The sequence below is a fragment of the Gnatocerus cornutus genome, chromosome 3 (genome assembly GCF_029298725.1).
Source record: "Gnatocerus cornutus isolate USDA-ARS CGAHR chromosome 3, icGnaCorn1.1, whole genome shotgun sequence".
Taxonomy (NCBI): domain Eukaryota; kingdom Metazoa; phylum Arthropoda; class Insecta; order Coleoptera; family Tenebrionidae; genus Gnatocerus; species Gnatocerus cornutus.
The window spans coordinates 17,801,947-17,824,290 of NC_142235.1; the positions used below are offsets into that span (position 1 = coordinate 17,801,947).

Below are 22,344 nucleotides of genomic sequence, written 5' to 3' on the forward strand. Positions count from 1 at the left end.
GGAGCAGATGGCGGGCGCTTCTTAATTGCCCGAAAAAATATAAACGGACAGCAGGAATAGTGCGTGCTGAAAGAATGAGTTGCGAAATTTCGGGGTATTTATAGAACGGAATTGTCACAGCAGGATTGAATATTTCAGCTTCCTTAATCCGGCAGGAGTGAACTTGGCTGGCATTTCGTGACAAAGCCGTTACACAGATCATAAATTATAGAGGTAATAAATATCTATTAGAAGGAATCAATGAGCTGTTGCTTTCCGGGATAAAGGTTAACGAAGACACTTCTTAATTCCCTCAGGACTTTTGATATATGAACCCAATTTTCAGTCATATTTTCTCCGAGCAAATTGCACCTTTCGATAGTTTTCTTCAGGACTCCCACGCCCACAACATACCGGGTTTCTATAAAAGAGAACATCGTAGAAGGCGTTGAAAATAAGCGAACATGTGCCGCCTTTTGGTGAACGTGAACTCTACTAACGTACGAAACGTCAACTGTCAAAATTTGATTATACAATTGTTCGCTATTTGAGGTACGCGGCTATTATAATCTTTTATACAAACCCTGTACACATCATTACTGCTTTACTTAAAGCGACAGTCTAAGAATACAGTTTAGATCTGTGGGAGTTGTAAAATAGCGTCGACAAGGTCTCAGCTGTTTGTCAAGATTCCCGCATTTTAAAAGGAGCCTTCGCGATTGTAAAATTGCAGGAAAATAAATAAATAGAGCGGACAAAAATAATGGTGTCTGAAAAAAATTACGATAAGATTTTGCGAAAATTTCGACATTTTAACGGCGATTAAGTTTAGTCAAATCAACTCGTCGAGCGTTGTTGTCTCAGGGCCAAGAACAGTGAAATATGCTCGTCGCGATTGTAAAAATTGTAATAAATGTGCTGCAGTGACACAAAAATAAATAAGGGAGCCAAGAATAAGTTTATTTTTTAAGAAAATTTTCTCCAGTTTTAAAATTGAAATGAGGATTTTGTTGTGGCGTCATCTCTTGGAACATTCGAAAATTGCCAATGACATTTTTAATTAGTTTAATCAAATAGAGTATGTGCGCGAGTTGCGCTATGAGCTTTTCGGCGAGAGTACTGTACATAATTTTTTCTGCTGTTTTTTCTATAATTATTGTAGTTTTATTAAAGAAAATATTTTAGTCATGTTGTCAAATGTATGTTGGTATTAACTTTGTCATTTTTCTATTTGTCGATGACAGCTGTCTAAAAAAATTTTGCAAATTTCGCACTACAAGGATTTGACGGCTCTCTAGCAAATGCCGCCTGTGACAAAAATAAATAAGAAAACCAAAAATTGTTTCTGTTAAATTTAATAAATTAAGTGTTTTTATAACAGTGTGTTCTTAAAATAACCCACAAAATTAGTCGCTAAATAGTTTTAGTATCTGAAAATACACTTTTCAATCATATGCGAACAAACCTGGTTCGATTTTTTTGCCTCTTTAGCAAATGCCGCCTGAGGCAATAAATTGCATATGTTTGTCGCGACCGTACTATCGTAAAAACAGTATTGGTATTCTGCAAAAACACTTTTCAATCGTGATTTTTGCGTCGGCTGTGTAAGGATTTGACGGCTCTTTAGCATATGCCGCCTGAGCCGAAAATTTGCAATTGTTTGTCGCGATTGCAAAAAATTGTAAAAAATGTTCGGCAGAGACAAAAATAAATAATAGAGCTAAAAATCATTTTTGTTAAATTCGAAAACAAAGTAACTTATACAGAGTGTTTTCTAAACCACCCGCAAAATACAAAATAAGTCGCCAAACAGTTTTAAAATCTGCAAACACACTTTTTAATCAAACGCGGACAAAACGTAACCTGATTTTTGTGTCGGGAGAGCAAGGATTTTAGGGCTCTCTAGCAAATGCCGCTTGATCCGAAGAATTGCAAAATATGACCATCGCCATTGTGAAAATTGTAACAAATGTGTTGCAGGGACACAAAAATAAGTAAGAAAGCCAATAATACTTTTTGTAAGTTTTGTTAAATTTAAAAAGAATGTAACTTATACAGTGTGTTCTCTTAATAACCCGCAAAATGAGTCGCTAAACAGTTTTGGTAAGCTTCAAAGTACATTTTTAAATTGTTCGTGGACAAATCGTAATTTAATTTTTGCGCTTGCAGTGCAAGATTTTACGCCTCTCTAGCAATTGCCGCCTGAGTCGAAAAATTGCATATGATTATCGCGATTGGAAAATTTGTAACAAATGTGCTGAAGAGGCACAAAAATTAATAAGAGATCCATAAATAATTTAAGTTGAATTGGAAAACAATGTAGCTTATACAGTGTGTTCACTAAATAATTTGCAAAATTAGACGCCTAACAGTTTTAGTAATAGGCAAGCACACTTTTTAATCGTAAAAGCATAATTTGTAACCTGATTTTTGTGTCGGGAGTGCAAGGATTTGACGGCTCTTTAGCATATGCCGCCTGAGCCGAAAATTTGCAATTGTTTGTCGCGATTGCAAAAAATTGTAAAAAATGTTCGGCAGAGACAAAATAAATAATAGAGCTAAAAATCATTTTTGTTAAATTCGAAAACAAAGTAACTTATACAGAGTGTTTTCTAAACCACCCGCAAAATACAAAATAAGTCGCCAAACAGTTTTAAAATCTGCAAACACACTTTTTAATCAAACGCGGACAAAACGTAACCTGATTTTTTTATCGGGAGAGCAAGGATTTTAGGGCTCTCTAGCAAATGCCGCTTGATCCGAAAAATTGCAAAATATGATCATCGCCATTGTGAAAATTGTAACAAATGTGTTGCAGGGACACAAAAATAAATAAGAAAGCCAAAAATACTTTTTGTAAGTTTTGTTAAATTTGAAAAGAAAGTAACTTATACAGTGTGTTCTCCTAATAACCCGCAAAATGAGTCGCTAAACAGTTTTGGTAAGCTTCAAAGTACATTTTTAAATTGTTCGTGGACAAATCGTAATTTAATTTTTGCGCTTGCAGTGCAAGATTTTACGCCTCTCTAGCAATTGCCGCCTGAGTCGAAAAATTGCATATGATTATCGCGATTGGAAAAATTGTAACAAATGTGCTGAAGAGGCACAAAAATTTATAAGAGATCCATAAATAATTTAAGTTGATTTGGAAAACAATGTAGCTTATACAGTGTGTTCACTAAATAATTTGCAAAATTAGACGCCTAACAGTTTTAGTAATAGGCAAGCACACTTTTTAATCGTACGCGCATAAATTGAGTGAAAGGATTTTACAGCTCTCTAGCAAATGCCGCCTGAATTCCATATTTTTGTCGACATCGTAAAAATTGTAACAAATTTGCTGCAGAGACACCAAAATAAATAAGAAAGTCAAAAATAATTTTTGGAATTTCTGTTAAATTCGGAAACAAAGTAAGTTACACAGTGTGTTCTCTAAATAACCCTCAAAATGAGTCGCCAAGCAGTTTTGGTAATCTGCAAAGCACGTTTTTATATTGTACGCGGAGAAATGCTAACTTGATTTTTACCCTAGCAGTGCAAGGATTTCACGGCTCTCTAGCAAATGCCGCCTGAGCCAAAAAAAAATCTGCTTGTTTTGCTATGGAATCTAAGCAATTCCACAGCACATGTGATCTAATAAATAGTTTTCATTTATTCAGTTTAGCAGTTTAGGTTATTACCAGCGCGTCAGTGAGAAATCCTACGAATTGTGCTCTCAAATTTCACTAGTGAATAAACTAGCCTACACATCTTGGCAATCGTTTTAAAAATCTGCTCAATGAACGAATTGAAACCTCACATTTTAATTTATTGCAATAAATTTAACGAGCTGAGATTTTATTGACGATGCAGTGCTGTGTTTCCAAGATAAAATTAGGTGCGCAACTGAAGCTTTATTAATTTTATTTCATCGCGCAAGCAGGAATCGCTATAATTGAATTGATCGTCCCGGAAAATATTCCTGCAACTAATTGCAACACTAATTCAAAATACCAACATTTTCCTGCTGGCGTCACGCGACGCCGACAAAATTCCTGCTTGTACGACACGATCTTTTTTTTAATCAACATTCTTGGAGAGTGGATAATATCGATTGTCCCAAGTTAACAGCAGGAATTGAAAATTCCGATTTGCAACAGTAAAATGGAGGAATTTGGGTCAGGTCAGAATCACTTGTGGTATAATCGGGCAGACACAAAGCATATTTTATACGGACAATCAGCAAAAGCTCCTGCTGGAGATTTATATGAAACCGGTTTTTTAATAGGATCGTTTCGTAAAAATGACAAATTCTTGTTGACGTGCCTGCGGACTAGCCCAGTGGGTGAAATATTTCCCTTGTTAGGCGAGCTTTTGTGCAGCAGGAGTGAAAGTGGCCGCTGCAGGAATCAATTTTTTTTATAAAGCTTCGATTTTTCATTCATAATTTCGTTTCATTGACGCTAAATTTTGGACCCAAAATCTGGTCATCGTTGGCGTCACAGTTTATGTAAACAAGTTGATTAAAAAGCCAAAGTTCAAGTGCATAAAAACTATCTTCTAGCTCCGTTACAACACAATAAAATTTGAATAAAAATAGCGATCGGTTTCCTGTCTTCCTGCTTTCTGTGCCACCTTTTTATCGCTTCATGTTGACATGGAATAAATTCCTGCTGGCGTGATGGATGCAGGACGTTTTACCCACGCGATCGGAAAAAAATTGAATATAATTTTAATAATCTGTGCCCACACCTGAGCGTGTTGTGGAAAAAATCAACTTCCTGCTGGAAGAAGGTTGAATCAACAAAGACAGCCTTCAGTGAAATTCGTAATTTTGGTAATTTTTGTGCCAGAGAGTTGAAATTTGGGGAAGTTATTGTTTTTGAGTCGTGTATTAAGTCCACGAAATTGCAAAATTGTAGAGCGAAAGACACAACTTTTAGAAATTTTTATTTTGAAGACGGAGCAAAATTTTTGAAATCTATTATTAAAGTCCTAATTTTTGTAATTCTTGTCTTACAACTATAAAATTTGGGGAAGTTACTATTTTTGAGTTGTGTATTAGCTCTGCCAGATTGCAAAATAGTAGAGCAAAAGACAAAATAATCAGAAATTTTTATTTTGGAGACAAAGTTACCGATAAAATTCGAAATTTTGGTAATTTTAGCGCCACAGTTATGAAACTTGGGGAAGTTACTGTTTTTAAATCGTGCATTAACTCTGTCAAATTGGAAAACTATGAAGCGAAAGACACAAATTTTGGAAATTTTTATTTTGAAGACAAACCAAAAATTCTTAAAATCTAATAATAAAATTCGTGATTTTGGTAATTTTAGTTCCACAGTTATGAATCTTGGAAAAATTACTATTTTTAAATCGTGTATTAAATCTAATAAATTTCCAGATTGTAGAACAAAAGACAAATTTTGGATAATTTTATTTTGGCGACGAAACAAAAATTTTCGAAATCCACTATTAATATTCGTAATTTTGGCAATTTTAGTGTTATTACATTAAAATTGAGGGAAGTTACTATTTTTGAGTCGTGTATTACCTATGCCAAATTGCAAAATTGTGGAGCGAAAGACATATTTTGAAAATTTTTATTTTGAAGATAAATAAAAAAATTTTGAAATCTAATATTAAAATTTGTAATTTTGGTAATTTTGGTGCTACCATTTTAAAATTTGGGGAAGTTACTATCTTAGAGTCGTATATTAACTCTACCAAATTGCAAAATTATTGAGCAAAAGACACAAATTTTTATTTTGACGACGAAGCAAAAATATTTGAAATTTACTGGAGGAGTATAAAAATTCGTAATTTTGGTAATTTTAGCGCCACAGTTATGAAACTTGGGGAAGTTACTATTTTTAACTCGTGCATTAACTCTGTCAAATTGGATAACCATGGAGCGAAAGACACAGATTTTGTAAATTTTTATTATGAAGACAAATCAAAAATTTTTGAAATCTAATAATAAAATTCGTAATTTTTGTAATTTTAGGCCCATAATTACGAAATTTAAGAAAGTTACTATTTTTGAGTCGTGCATTAACTCTGCCAAATCGCAAAATTGTGGAGCAAAAAACACAAATTTTGGAATTTTTTACTATGAAGACAAACCAAAAATTTTTAAAATCCAATAATAAAATTCATAATTTTGGTAATTTTAGTGCTACTACCTTAAAATTTGGAGAAGTTCCTATTTTTGAGATATAAATTGACTGTACCAAATTACAAAATTGTAGAGCAAAAGACACGACTTTTAGTAATTTTTATTTTGAGGACTAACTAAAAATCTTCGAAATCCACTAATCAGATTTGTAATTTTGATAATTTTGATGCTACAACTTTAAAATTTAAAAAAGTTACTATCTTTAAGTTGAAAATTAACTCTGTCAAATTGCAAAATTGTAGAGAAAGAGACGCCAATGTAACAAATTTTTATTTTGATGACGAACCAAAAATTTTCGAAATCTACCATTAAAATTTGTAGTTTTGGTAATTTTAGTGCCACAATTATGAAACTTGGAAAAGTTACTATTTTTAGTCGTATATTAATTCTGCTAAATTGCAAAATTGTGGATTGAAAGACACAAATTTTTGAAATTTTTATTTCGAAATTTACTAATAAACTTCATAATTTTGATGCTACAACTATGAAATTTAGGGAAGTTAGTATTTTTGAATTATAAATTGACTCTGCGAAATTACAAAATTGTAGACCGAAAGACACAAATTTTAGAATTTTTTATTTTGGAATCTAAAGTAGACCTATCAATGAAGAACTTTCCAATTTGTAATTTTTGTTTGAAAATCCTGAAATTTTTCACACTTATTAAAAACGTTTTATGCAATAAGTCTAGCAAATTGCATTTCTGCAACGGTAAAAATGCCAAATTGAAGAAATTCAATAAAAAAAATTGTGTTTTTAGTTTGTCTAATAAACAAAAAATCGTAAAATTGACATTTTTATATAAATTTTTGTAATTGTGTGCACTTAATAAACACTTTGAAAGTAATATGTCCATCAATTTTTAATTCTTCAAAGTCAAAATCGCCACAAAATCGTTGGACGTATTAATGAAGAAAATAATATAAAATTCGTAATTTAGGTAATTTTAGGGCTCCTGCTATGAAATTTAGGGAAGTTACAATTTTTGAGTCGTCTATTTACTCCACCAAATTGTAAAATTATAGAGCGAAACACACAAATTTTAGAAACTGTAATAAAATGTGCGCCCACACCTGCGAGTGTGTTGTTGAAAAAATCAACTTCCTGCTGGGAAGAAGGTTGCATCGACAAAAACAGCCTTCACTAAAGTCTGAGTTTTTTTTCCATTTTTCAAAAATTTGGTAAGGCTTTTCCGCGTAAACTCCTTTGCTGATGAGAAAAAGTTTCTTATCAAACGCCGGACATTCACACCGTTTCTAGCATCAACAAGTCATTGTCTCGTTTGTACAACAAGAACTACTAACTCCTGCCAAGTAGACCGTTTGTGATCTCGCATTACGTTACAACAAAACCGTATGTATTATTCATGTCGGGATGATTTTATTACCGAAAGCACTCAACCATAATGGATTTGTTTATTTGATGCGGTCTAGATGAAGGTCCCTCGTTAAATACAAATTAATAAGTCAAAGAAGAGCCTCGTAAACCCCGATATTTATAGCGTCCGCGTCGCGACGCCGGCCGCTGTCGCAAAACTGTTACCAACAGGTGGTCTCCAATTAACAAGGATTGATCGATGTCGATCATCGACCTTATCGACAGTCGACCACGTGTCGTCTCGACACCGTTAATTCGTGTTAGTATTCGAGCCGCGTTTCTCTCACGAGATTTATACAGCCTCCCCTAGGCTCGCCATTATCCCACTTTGACTTTTCGGCGCGCTTCCCCTCCGGCCGCCATCATTTCGGCGAGCTTCCCCTCTGAATTTCGCTGCCTCCCCTCTGGCGGCCATCAACTTTGACGCGTCTCTCCGCCGGCGGCCATGGTCACGGTTCCCCTCTGATAGCCCCCCTGTTGGAAAGATGCGACATTGGCCTCACCTCTGCGTGAAAGTGTTGAATGAGGAAACAACATTGGCGGTCGTTTTCAATGCCGAATAGACCTGTTATGACAGCACAGCATCAATTCAACTCTGATAATTCGATCAAGTCGATAAAATGTACACTGACACAGTATGAAGCTCACGATTTTTACTCCTACAAGTCACGTTTGGAGATTGAGTGACGTGTTAATTTGATTGGGAATTAATTGATTGTGATTTTGCATTCTTTCGTAATTGCCCATTATATTTAGATAAGTTGAAAATAAATAGCCCCCGTGTAATAATCCGGATCGCTTACTCAACTCTTGCCAATACAAATACGAAATTATCAGAAACTAGTATAAATAACTAAATGGGTCGTACTGTAGCATAAATTTGTATATGGTACAAGGTGGTCCAACACTTTCGCTTTTGCTTGTCTTTCCAGAAAAATAAACACGGCCGCCGTTTATTTGTAAAATTTTATTGAGACAGCATCTGGATTAAGGTTTTTGTGCTCCGACAAGTTACAAGCTACACATTTTTATTCAAAATTAATATTAATGGACAGAGCCTGCAGGGTCGAAATTAGCACGATACAATCCCCGGAATGTTCCGATTGACAACTGATTAATGATTCAAGTTTTATATTTAAAATATCTTCCGTTTTATTATAATAATGACAGAGCTTTTTGTAGCCGCGGAGCATTCTTGGCATATTTTGGACAGGTGGCGACAGCGCTGGCTGAATATTGTTGCAGTTATGAATGGAGTGCATTTGCATTTTTGCATGTACATAACTGTAATAAATTCATGTTCTGTCGAGATCGTACTCAATAATCGATGTTCTAATAAATAAAAATTAAAAAATTAATTGTAGAATTTTATTGCGCTCCGAGAGAGAGAAAGTGGCATCTTTTTATTTTTTTTTGGGTTCGTAAATTTGGAAATTTTTGGGTTATTGAGTTAAATCTTTCAGGATTTACTAGTTTAGATCTCTGAATTAACCACGCCAAATTTGAAAATCGTACCTGCACACGATGAAAAATTAGTGTTTTTTTGCCCAGGATCTGGGAAAAAGTGTCAATTTTTCACAAATCCTTCTATTTAGTCTCGTAAATTTAGTAATTTTTGGGTTACAAAGTTAAATTTTTGAGGATTAACTAGTTTAGATATCTGAATTAGACACACCAAATTTCAAAATTGTACTCAAACACGATGAAAAATTAAAAATATTTTTCCCAGGATCTGGGAAAAAGTAGCAATTTTTTACCAATCCTTTTATTTAGTCCTGTAAATTTGGCAATTTTTGGGTTATTGAGTTAAATTGTTTAGGACTTACTTGTTCAGTTTTCTGAATTAGACACACCAAATTTAAAAATTTTATCTTTACACAATAAAAAACGAAAAAGTTTTATACCAAGATCTGCGAAGAAGTGGCAATTTTTCACAAATCCTTCTATTTAGTCTCGTAAATTTAGAACTTTTTGGGTTACAAAGTCAAATTTTTAGGATAAACTAGTTTTGATCTTTAAATTAGACACTCCAAATTTCAAAATTTTACCTCCACACGATAAAAATATAAAAATTTTTATTCTTGGATTAGGGAGAAAAAAGCAATTTTTCACGAAACCTATTAATTCTGTAAATTGGTAAATTTTTGCGTTATGGAGTTGAAATTTTTGGGCTATTGAGTTAAATTTTTCAGGATTTACTAGTTCAGATCTCTGAATTAACCACGCCAAATTTGAAAATCGTACCTGCACACGATTAAAAATGAATTTTTTTTCCAGGATCTGGGAAAAAGTGGCAATTTTTCACAAATCCTTCTATTTAGTCTCGTAAATTTAGTAATTTTTGGGTTACAAAGTTAAATTTTTGAGGATTAACTAGTTTAGATATCTGAATTAGACACACCAAATTTCAAAATTGTACTCAAACACGATGAAAAATTAAAAATATTTTTCCCAGGATCTGGGAAAATGTAGCAATTTTTTACCAATCCTTTTATTTAGTCCTGTAAATTTGGCAATTTTTGGGTTATTGAGTTAAATTGTTTAGGACTTACTTGTTCAGTTTTCTGAATTAGACACACCAAATTTAAAAATTTTATCTTACACAATAAAAAATGAAAAAGTTTTATACCAAGATCTGCGAAAAAGTGTCAATTTTTCACAAATCCTTCTATTTAGTCTCGTAAATTTAGAACTTTTTGTGTTACAAAGTCAAATTTTTAGGATAAACTAGTTTTGATCTTTAAATTAGACACTCCAAATTTCAAAATTTTACCTCCACACGATAAAAATATAAAAATTTTTATTCTTGGATTAGGGAGAAAAAAGCAATTTTTCACGAAACCTTCTATTAATTCTGTAAATTGGGAAATTTTTGTGTTATGGAGTTGAAATTTACAGGATTTACTAGTTTGAATTTCAGTACTAGACACACCAAATTTCAAAAATGTATCTCTTTTTATACTATTATCAGAAAGAAAGTGGACAATTTTTCACAAATTCGTTTATTTAGTCTTGTAAATTGGGAAATTTTTGGGTTATGGAGTTGAAATTATCAGAATTTATTAGTTTTGATCTATGTATTGGACACGCCAAATCTCAAAATTTTACCTACACACGACGAAAAATGAAAAATTTTTATCCTTAGATAAAAAAAAAGTGGGAATTTTTTTACGAAGTTGTCTATTTAGTCCTGTAAATAGGGCTATTTTAGGATTATAGAGTTGAAATTTGTAATATTTACTAGTTTTGGGGGCTCTCTGTATTAGACACCAAATTTCAAAATTGTACCTCCAATAAATCAAAAATTAAAATATTTTATATTCTAGGATCAGAGAAAAACTGGAAATTTTTTTATAAAATCTTATATTTAGTCTTGTAAGTTGGGTGAGTTCTTGATTATGGAGTTGAAATTTTCAGGATTGATTAGTTTTGATCTCTGCATTGGACGCGCCAATTTTCAAAATTTTACGTTTACACTACGAAAAATGAAATTTTTTTATATAGTATACTAGTATCAAACAAGAAAGATTGAAGTTTTTCAAAAAGTCGTCTATTTAGATCAGTAAATTGGGCTATTTTTGGATTACAGACTTGAAATTTTCAGGACTCACTAGCTTTGCTTTTTGCATTAGACACACCAAGTTTGAAATTGTACCTCCACTCAATCAAAAATAAAAAAAATTATTTTAATATTAGAGAAAAAATGTCAATTTTTTAAAAAAGTTTATATTTTGTCCTCCAAAGTGGGCAATTTTCGGGTTACAGAGTTAAAATTTTTAGAATTTACTACTTTTGATTTCTATATTAGACTCACCAAATTTCAAAATTGTACCTTTACACAATCGAAAATGAAAAATTTTTGTACTAGAATTTGAGAGAAATTTTTCAAAAAACCTTCAATTTAGTGCTGTAAAGTGGGTAAATTTAAGGTTATAGAGTTAAAATTTTTATGATTTGTTAGTTTAGATCTCTTCACGTAAATTGTGTGTTTTTTGGGTCACAGTGTTGAACTTTTTAGGATTTACTAGTTTATATCTCAGTATTAGACACACCAAATTAAAAAAATGTACCTTCACACGATGTAAAGTAAAAAAAAATTGAAAAAATTATACATGAAAATTTGTTTTATCACGCTCAGTTTTTGGGTTTTTTCATATTTTGCTTGAACAACTTCATCAATTTGAATATAATTTGCTACACTTATAGACCTCGAAACGCTTTTTCGATTGGTCTCAAATTCAACAGGATTTGACCACTATATCATGGGCAAAATGGGTTAACATAGTCGTTTAATTATTGCTTACTATTGTTTTATTCTCACTGTTTTTGTGTGGGGTAAATATGATCCTGTAACTTCTCCGAGCAGTTCTGGAGACTAAACCATTGAAAACAACATTTCAACTCTACTAAAATAGCCGTTTCAATCTATTATTCCGGCGCATCCACCATTTATTGGCTCTCAAAGTGCCAAGAATGCGTTAATAGCCCTCATAAAAATAAATAATTAAATGGCAACCTCACCGAAACTTCAAGAGTGAATATAATTAGGGCACATCATAATCCCGCCAGCCAAGAATGCAGACAATGAACTGTAATACAACGTTTTTTTTTTTCGGAAAAAATCTCGCCAAAATCCAAAAATAAATATTCCGATCAAGCGTCCGAGTCTCTTCGGTATTTTTATTGCATGACCAGACACTAATCGGTTATATAGCAACCGAGCCAACTACAACCTATAAATACACGATTTTACGGTTTCGAATCACAATTTTTTTCTACATCTGTTCCTCAATATGAATATTAAATGGTTTTACGAGCGCCGCGCTTCCAGTTAAAATTACACCGATCAAAGCCCCCACCGATTCACGTCATTCGATAAATTTACATTAAAGTAACGCAAATTGGACTAATCACGACTAATTACATCGTAATTTGTAATGAATGGATTCGTTTATCTTATCGGCATTTGGACAAAGGGTCAATGGTTTGTTATTTTTATATTAACGACTGTGTTATTTTGCGGCATTGGCGGTTTTTTTCACCCAGTTTCTGGTAGCCTCCCCTCAAGCCGCCGTCACGAGAGTCACGGGGTTGAGGTTATAACGTCAGCCTCCCCTCACGCCGCCATTACCCCTGAGTCGTAGTGGCGTAGTGGCGCTGTGCCTCCCCTCACGCCGCCATTACCCCTGAGTCGTAGTGGCGTTGTGCCTCCCCTCCCGCGGCCATTCCGCGTTCGCGATAAAATAAGTCATTGAGAATGAAAAAATTCAAAGGTGATTAATGAGTTTTCCAGTAGTAAACAGAGTTATCATTGTAATTATCGCGTCCAATTCAGCAGTCAAGTGGGTAAATATTAACGTGGAGATGTGCAACCTTGCCCCAAGGCACACTTTATTAATAAAATAACGTCACTTGTTTTGTTGCATCGTCTCGAAGCCCGTAAACGTTAACTCATTCTCGCCTGCATGCACGTAAATTCCTCGCAAAAATGCACGTAATAAAACGCGTAATACAATGTGTCTTTACAACTTATAACATTCCACGCGTGGGCCGTATCGGGATTTATTGTATTGCAGAAACCCCGTCTGTAAAAATCCCGCATTCCGGACAAAGCAATAATTATTTTGAATCAAGTAGATCGGAGTTGGCACCGTCGCCTCCCCTCTCGCCGCCATGAGTGTGTTCAATTGTTATATTACCGTTTGTGAGGAGTCCGGGCCTGTTTCCCCTCAAGTTACTGCTTTCCCGCAATCTTACTCGCCCAATTCGCGAAAGCGTGTAACTGGAGAAGGGGAAAAAAGAAGAACGTGCGGTTATGGCCGCAGTAGGGGAGGCAGCGATTTTTTTTATTGATGGCTCGGATTGCTTACTGGACATTAAATTGTGGTCGACGTTCAGGTTTTTATATGCAACTCAGCATCGTCCGATTTTCGAAACGGCAACCTTGCAGGTTTTGTTGGAATTTATGGAGAAAGAGTGGAAATTTGGGGCTATTTTTGTTTGTTGGATTTGGACGAGGATTAATGAAGTTGAGCGTGTGACACTGAAAAGTTATTTATTATTATCCTAACGACACACATATCCATGAGAAGAAACACTGAAATCATAAAGATGGACAGATTTAGTTCAAGTTTAAAAGCTAATGCTTGGGAGCTGTGTTTACTTACTTTTTATCAGAGATATGGTTTTAATGGCCATTAGAGAAAATATTTTATGGTAAGAATCAAAACAGTCACTTAAGTCATGATTTAAGATGGTTTATGTTGAGAAGTCGACATCAAAACAGGTGGCAGCTCTTCTAGAATTTTGTCCGCATCTTAAAACTTTTTTCTCTTAAAAGACACTTCAAAAATTTATTTTTTTTTTTCAGAATACATCGAAAAGTCGCACCTCGCCGATTTCGACAGCGAAGTGGACTACGTCAAGCCCAAAAAAATCAGCCCTTTGCCACTCCACAACCACGACATCATTTTTGACCAAATGCGCAACAATTACGGTAAGACTTGAGCCCCCAAAACTCTCTATATTTTAATATTATTGTTTTTACACCCCCAGACAAACCGCCTTTAAGACACCACAGTGGGCATTTCCGCCACAAAGAAGCGGAAGTGTGGGATCCTCATCCTCGGTACGAAATTGAAGCTTTTGGGAGGCAGCTTTTTCTGGAACTTGAACATAATGATCAAGCTTTAGCGAAAGATTTGCATGTGAGTGTAGTGATTTTTTTTTGATTTTTTTTTTTGATTTTTTTTTTTGATTGTGGGTTTAGGTTACTCAAGTTTTTGATAATTTCACGCATCGGGTGAAGCAGGACGAGGGGATTTATGGGTGTTATTATACGGGGAAGATCAAGGATGATGTGGATTCGTCGGTGTCGGTGTCGCTTTGCAACGGAATGGTGAGTGTTGTAATGACAAAAATTAGTTAGATAACACAATTTTTTTTATAAAATCTTCTATATGAAGTGTTGTAAATTGGAGAATTTTCGAGCCACAGAGTTGAAATTTTCAGGATTTATTAGTTCAGAGATTTACAAGAGACACACCAAATTTCAAAATTGTACCTCCACACAAAACAAAACTTTTGTACTGGGATCAGAGACAAAGTGGGAAATTTTTCACAAAGCCTTCTATTTAGTCTAAAAAATTAGGCAATTTTTTCGGTTATGGAGTTGAAATTTTCAGAATTTATTAGTTTTTATTTTTGTATAACACACGCAAAATTTTAAATTTGTACCTTTACACAATCAAAAATGAAAAATTTTTGTACTAGGATTAGAGAGAAACTGAGAAAATTTTCTCAAAACCTTCTATTTTCTCTTGTCAATTGGGAAATTTTTGGGTACTGAAGTTGACATTCTGAGGATTTACTAGCTTTGATTTCTGCATTAGAAACATCAAATTTCAAAATTGTACATTTACACAATCAAAAATGAAAAAATTTTATTCTGGGATCAGAGAAAAAGTTGGAAATTTTTCACAAAGTCTTCTATTTGGTTTTGTAAATTGGGTAAATTTTGGATTACAGACTTGAAATTTTCAGGATTTATTAGTTTAGATTTCTACACTAGACACACCAAATTTTAAAATTGTACCTCCACACAATCAAAAATGCAAATTTTTTTTCTTAGGATCTGAGAGAAATTGAAAAAACATTCACAAAACCTTCTATTTTGTCTTGTAATTGGGCAATTTTTGGGTTGTGAAGTTGAAATTTTTAAGATTTTTTTAGTTTTAATCTGTGTATTTAACACTCTAAATTTCAAAATTGTACCTCTAAACAATCAAAAATGAAAAATTTTTGTACTGGGATCAGAGGGAAACTGAGAGAATTTTTTTACAAATCCTTCTATTTAGTCTTGTAAATTGGGTAATTTTACGGTTATAAAGTTGTAATTTTCAGGATTTGTTAGTTTTGATCTCTGTATTACACATGCAAAATTTTAAATCTGTACCTATACACAATCAAAAATGAAAAATTTTTGTACTAGGATTAGAGAGAAACTGAGAAATTTTTCACAAAACCTTTTATTATCTCTTGTAAATTGGGGAATTTTTCAATAATGAAGTTGAAATTTTCAGGATTTACTAGCTTTGATCTCTGCATTAGACACGTCAAATTTCAAAATTGTACATTTACACAATCAAAAATGAAAAAATTTTATTCTGGGATCAGAATTTTTCACAAAGTCATCTATTTGGTTTTGTAAATTGGGTAAATTTTGGATTACAGACTTGAAATTTTCAGGATTTATTAGTTTAGATTTCTACACTAGACACACCAAATTTTAAAATGGTACCTCCACACAATCAAAAATGCAATTTTTTTTTCTTAGGATCTGAGAGAAACTAAATTTTCACAAAATTTCCTATTTAGTCTTGTAAATTAGGTAAATTTTGGGTTATAGAACTAAAATTTTTAGGATTTATTAGTTTTGATCTCTGCATTAAAAATGCCAGTTTTCAAAATTGTACCTTTACACAATCAACAATGAAAAATTGTTATAGTGGGATCAGAGAGAAAGTTGAAAATTTTTCACAAAGCTTTCTATTTGGTCTTGTAAATTGGGCAATTTTTGTACTATGGAGTTGAAATTTTCCGGATTTATTAGTTTCGATCTCTGTATTAGACATACCAAATTTTAAAATTGTACCTCCACACGACGAAAAATGAAAAATTTTTATACCGGCATCAGGCAGAAAGTGTCAAGTATTCAGAAGATCTTCTATTTAGACCCGTAAATTGGGCAATTTTTGAATCAGAGAGTTAAAATTTTTAATTTACCAATTTACCAGTTTAGATCTTTGTATTAGACACACCAAATTGGACCTTCACACGATGAAAAATGTTTTTTTTTTATTTTTATTGATCCGACATCATCAGATTTATTTTTGATCCGAAACGCAATTTAAATTTATAATGTAATTTTACCGACGATATCGGAATTCTTAATAATAAATCTCTTGGAAACAATGGACATTTATTGAATTTAAATATTTTAGTTATCGATCAGAGCTTTCTTGTTGTCAACGGCTTCAAAAGCATCTATCGGAGTTACGGTATATTATCATAAATATTTAATAGTTGGGCTATGTTCATTCTGAATTGGCTTTTAAGATATGAATGAAAAATTAGCATTTTATGTTTAAAAGAATTTCGGTGTCGTCGACAGTTCTATAAATAGTGTTGCATGTTTAGGAACTTTGTTTCGTAACTCCTGTTTTGGTAACAACTTGAGTTACAATAAATAATGATAAATTACATAGTAATAAACAAATTCATTCATTTCTAGTGGTGCAACACTATTTAATTTAAGTAATTCTTTTAGTGGTATTGTTTTTTCCTGTTGGTACAACTGCCGGGTACTTGAAACATTGTAAGTCTGTTATCATAATTACAAAACAAGTGCGGTAAACAAATTTTATGAGTTTGTGCTTTTAAATAAGTGGCACTAAATCAAAGCGCGTGCACTTTATGCACTCAACTGTGATGCACTAATGACTAGTGAGAGTTCAGTGTACCGATTCTCTCGTTCGCAATTGTATATAAAATTATCGAAGAATTGGTTTTTTAGTTGGTTTGTTATTTATGCTGATGCCACCCCAAAAATTAAAATTAAATTTTTATTGGTGGCACCATCTATTAGAAGACTCGAAAATGGCAAGCGGCGTTGTCAGATATGTCAGTTTTAAATGTTTTGTTGGTCAAAACGATTAATTTTACGGCTCTTCAGCAAATGCCGCCTGGATCAAGAGAGAAAGTGTAAAATTTTTTATTTAGCTCCGTAAATTCGGCAATTCTTGTATTATAGAGTTGAAATTTTTAGTGTTAACTACTTCTGGTCTCTATATAAGACACACCAAATTTCAAAATTCAACCTCCACGCGATGAAAAATTAAAAATTTTTATGCCAGGATCAGAGAGAAACTGAAAATTTTCACAAATCTTTCTATTTAGTCCTGTACATTAGGCAATTTTTGAGTTATGAAGTTGACATTTTCAGGATTTATAAGTTTCGATCTCTGTATTGGACACGCAAAATTTCAAAATTGTACCTCTATCCGACAAAAACTGAAAATTTTTTATATTACAATCAGACAGGAAATGTCAAATTTTTCACAAATCTTTCTATTTGGTTTTGTAAATTAGACAATTTTTAGGTTATGGAGTTGAAATTTGTAGGATTTATTAGTTTCGATCTCTGTATTAGACACGCCAAATTTGCAAATTGTACCTCCACACATTCAAAAATAAAAAATTTTTAGACAAAGTGTGAAATTTTTCACAAATCCTTCTATTTAGTTTTGTCAATTGAGCAATTTTTGGATTATTGAGTTGAAATTTTTAGGCGTTATTAGGTTAGATTTTAGTATTAGATATGTCAAATTTCAAAATTGTACGTCCACACAGTCTAAAATGAAAAATTTTTATTCAGGGATCAGAGAGAAAAGTGCGAAATTTTTCACAAATCTTTCTACTTAGTTCTGTAAATTGGACAATTTTTGGGTGATGGAGTTGCAATTTTTAGGACTTACTAGTTTTGATGTCTGTATTAGACACGCCAAATTTCAACATTGTACCCCCACAAAATCAAAAATGAAAAATTTTTGTACTAGGATCAGAGGGAAAGTGAGAAATTTTTCACAAAACCTTTTATTTAGTTCTGTAAATTGGACAATTTTTGAGTCATGGAGTTAAAATTTTCAGGATTTGTTAGCTTCGCTCTCTGTATTAGATACGCCAAATTTCCAAATTGTACCTCCATACATTCAAAAATAAAAAAAAATTATACTAGGATCGGAGACAAAGTGTGAAATTTTTTACAAATCCTTCTATTTAGTTCTGTCAATTGAGCAATTTTTGGATTATTGAGTTGAAATTTTTAGGCGTCATTAGTTTAGATCTTTATATTAGACATGTCAAATTTAAAAATTGTACGTCCACACAGTCCAAAATGAAAAATTTTTATTCGAGGATCAAAGAGAAAGTGCGAAATTTTTCACAAATCTTTCTACTTAGTTCTGTAAATTGGACAAATTTTGGGTTATGGAGTTGAAATTTTTAGGAGTTACTAGTTTTGATCTCAGTATTAGACACGCCAAATTTCAACATTGTACCCCCACAAAATCAAAAATGAAAAATTTTTATACTAGGATCAGAGGGAAAGTGAGAAATTTTTCACAAAACCTGTTATTTAGTTCTGTAAATTGGACAATTTTTGAGTCATGGAGTTGAAATTTTCAGGATTTCTTAGTTTCAATCTCTGTATTAGACACGCCAAATTTGCAAATTGTACTTCTACACATTCAAAAATAAAAAAATTTTATACTAGGATCGGAGACAAAGTGTGAAATTTTTTACAAATCCTTCTATTTAGTTCTGTCAATTGAGCAATTTTTGGATTATTGAGTTGAAATTTTTAGGCGTTATTAGTTTAGATCTTTGTATTAGACATGTCAAATTTCAAAATTGTACGTCCACACAGTCTAAAATGAAAAATTTTTATTTGAGGATCAGATAGAAAGTGCGAAATTTTTCACAAATCTTTCTACTTAATCCTGTAAATTGGACAATTTTTGGGTTATATAGTTGAAATTTTTAGGAGTTACTAGTTTTGATCTCTGTATTAGACACGCCAAATTTCAACATTGTACCCCCACAAAATTAAAAATGAAAAATTTTTATACTAGGATCAGAGGGAAAGTGAGAAATTTTTCTCAAAACCTTTTATTTAGTTCTGTAAATTGGACAATTTTTTAGTTATGGAGTTGAAATTTTCAGGATTTTTTAGTTTCAATCTTTGCATTAAACGTGCTAAATTTCAAAGTTGTACGTCCACACAATCGAAAATGAAAAATTTTTATACCATGGTCAGAGAAAGTGTGAGATTTTTCACAAATCCTTCTATTTCGTCTTGTAAATTGGCCAATTTTTGGGTTATAGCGTTGAAATTTTCGAAATTTATTGCTTTTGATCTTTGTATTAGAGGCGCCAAATTTTAAAATTGTAGCTCCACACAATCAAAAATGAGAAATTTTTATACTCGGATCAGAGAGAAAGTGCCAATTTTTCACAAAAGTGTCTATTAGGTCCCGTAAATTGGTGAATTTTCGAGTTACAAAGTTAAAATTTTCAGGATTTGTTATTTTAGATCTTTGTATTAGACACGCCAAACTTAAAAATTGTTCCTCCACACAATCAAAAATAAAAAAATTTTATATTAGGATCAATAAGAAAATGGAAAAAAAATTACAAAATTTTCCATTTAGTCCTGTAAAATGGTCAATTTTCGGGTTACAAAGTTGAAATTTTCAGAATTTATTAGTTTTGATCTCTGCATTAAACACACCAAATTTCAAAATTGTACCTCCACAGGACAAACATTGGAAATTTTTTATACCGGCATTAAGAAGAAACCAAATGCCGCCAGTTGGGTCTCGAGCCGTAAAATCCTCTTACAGGTGTCCAAATATAAATAACTATTGAGAGTTAGTGGCACTTTATGCACTCTGGCTGATGATTATTAGTAGAGTTAGATTTTCTCGTTCGCAACAGTACATGAAATTATGGAAGAAATATTTTTCCCACACTGCATGAAAGCATAAAATCACGTAAATAAAAGTGTCCACGTCTGGAAATGTTGTTCCGTCGACTTGTTAGGCAAGCACCATATTTGCAATCTATGAATGTGCAACTACTCTCCAACCCAAAATTATAAATTTCTGCGCAAGTAAATTACCATAATTAGCAAACGTCTATGAATTAATTAAACTTTTCCATAATCGTGTTCTTAAGAGAATTGTGAAACCCTGAAACAAATTCAGGGAAAAAGCACCTAAGCTTGGGCAAACAAAATCCGTTGTTGTCCAAATTGATTAACGCCTTCTTAGAAACCCATCCACCACCCATGGTGTCCTACTAATTATCAAGTCAAATGTCTCAAACCTCATAAAACGGCGTTGCCCAACGCGTCGAACCCCGGAGGAGCGAAGAATTTTCTCCGGCCTCGACACGATTCGCTGGGAAACGTGTCAATTTCTCGACACCGAAATCAGTGTTTGTTAAATCGGCACATTCGGTAACAATGTACTCCATTTTTCCCGTCTATTTTCAAATCCGCGCCGGAAAGCACGTACCGCTTTTCAAACAAAATTACACATTTCTAATAAGCGTAAACGGTCGCTACTGTTTACGTTTTCGATTAGTTCCAATATCAACACGATAAAAAATAGACTAAACAGATCGGCCGCTAAAAATACCAATGATTAAAAATTTCGAAAATCCGTGCCGTTCAATCGTTAATTCGGGATTTATGGCGGCCCGACCCGCAACAATGTAACATAATTTAGGCAGTCGGAGCGCTTTTTATCACTTCCGTCATGAAATTTTTTAGTATGGCCAAATTATGGACGATGTCCGTGCCAAGTTTCATTTTTATTCGTCGATAAATCGCGATTTCGTGGATTTCCTCTTCGCCACCTGCAACGAGGAAATTATCCAAAAAATAAACTTGCCCACATGATTTCACCCAGAAAACAATGCAACAATGCATCGTACGTTAAATAATGGTACAAGGCTATAAATATTCTTTTGTTTCGGAGCGGTGTCGGCTACCGTGGTCGAGAAACATTCGATTAAAATAAATTAGTTGCTTCATATCGATCGGAAGAAAATGAAACAGTTGATCATAAAGAGTGTTCTCATTATCTGGGATCATTGATTTTATCAGATGAGATGGCGGTGTAAAGTTTCGGTTTAATAGTCATGTCGAGGCGATAAATGGTTTATTGGGATGACGTCAGGTATGGGAAGATGGGCGAAAATGGCGCGGTGGGACCAATTCCGTTTCAGGATTCGTCTATTTAATCCCGTAAATTGGGCAATTTTTGGATCATTGAGTAGAAATTTTCAGGATTTACGAGTGTATTGGACAGGCTAAATTTCAAAATTGTACTTCCAGGCGATGAAAAATTAGCAATTTTTGTGTCAGGATCGGAGAAATTTCTATTTTGTTCCGTAAATTGAGCAATTTTCGGGTTATAGAGTTTAAATTTTCAGGATTTACTACTTTGGATCTTTGAATTAGACATACAAAATTACAAAATTTTTACCCTACATGATGTGAAATTAAAAAAATTTATACCGACATCAGGGAGACGGTGGTACTTTTTTTTAAAACCTTCTATTTAGTTCCGTAAATTGGGCAATTTTTGACTTACAAAGTTGAAATTTTCCGAGCTTACTAGTTTCGATCTCTGTAGTAGATACACAAAATTCAAAAACTGTACCTTCACACGATTAAAAATAAAAAAAATATATTTCAGGATCAGAGAAACTAAGTAAATTTTTACAAAACTTTATAGTTTTCTGGCATTTTCTGGATTATGGAGTTGAAATTTTTAGAATTTATTAGTTTCGGTCTTTGCATTAAACACATAAAATTTCAAAAGTGTACCTCCACACAATCAAAAATGAAAACTTTTTATACTAGGATCAGAGAGAAAGTAAGAAATTTTTCACAAAGCTTTCTATTTAGTCCCGTAAATTAGGCAATTTTTGAATTGGGGAGTTGACATTTTTAGTATTTACTACATTTGGTCTCAGTATTAGACAAACAAAATTTCAAAATTAAGCCTTTACACCAACAAAAATGAAAAAATGAATATACTCGGATCAGAGAGAAAGTGGAAATTTTTTTACAAAATCTATTTAGTCCCGTAAATTAGGCATTTTGTGGATTATAGAGTTGAAATTTTCAGAATTTATTAGTTTCGATATCTGCATTAGACACACCAAATTTCAAAATTGTATCTCTAGGCGATGAAAAATGA

The 22,344-nt window shown here is 33.0% G+C and overlaps 1 protein-coding gene across 3 annotated transcripts in view; it reads left to right on the forward strand.

Annotated features, from left to right (window-relative positions):
• Positions 1–22,344, forward strand: part of AdamTS-A (ADAM metallopeptidase with thrombospondin type 1 motif A) — a 90,263-nt gene that overhangs the window by 16,932 nt on the left and 50,987 nt on the right. For all 3 annotated transcript variants that reach the window (XM_088032404.1, XM_088032406.1, XM_088032405.1), the window contains exons 4-6: positions 13,884–14,009; positions 14,069–14,220; positions 14,283–14,411. In XM_088032404.1, coding sequence (XP_087888530.1) covers positions 13,884–14,009; positions 14,069–14,220; positions 14,283–14,411 — 407 coding nt within the window. The remainder of the gene's footprint in view (positions 1–13,883; positions 14,010–14,068; positions 14,221–14,282; positions 14,412–22,344) is intronic.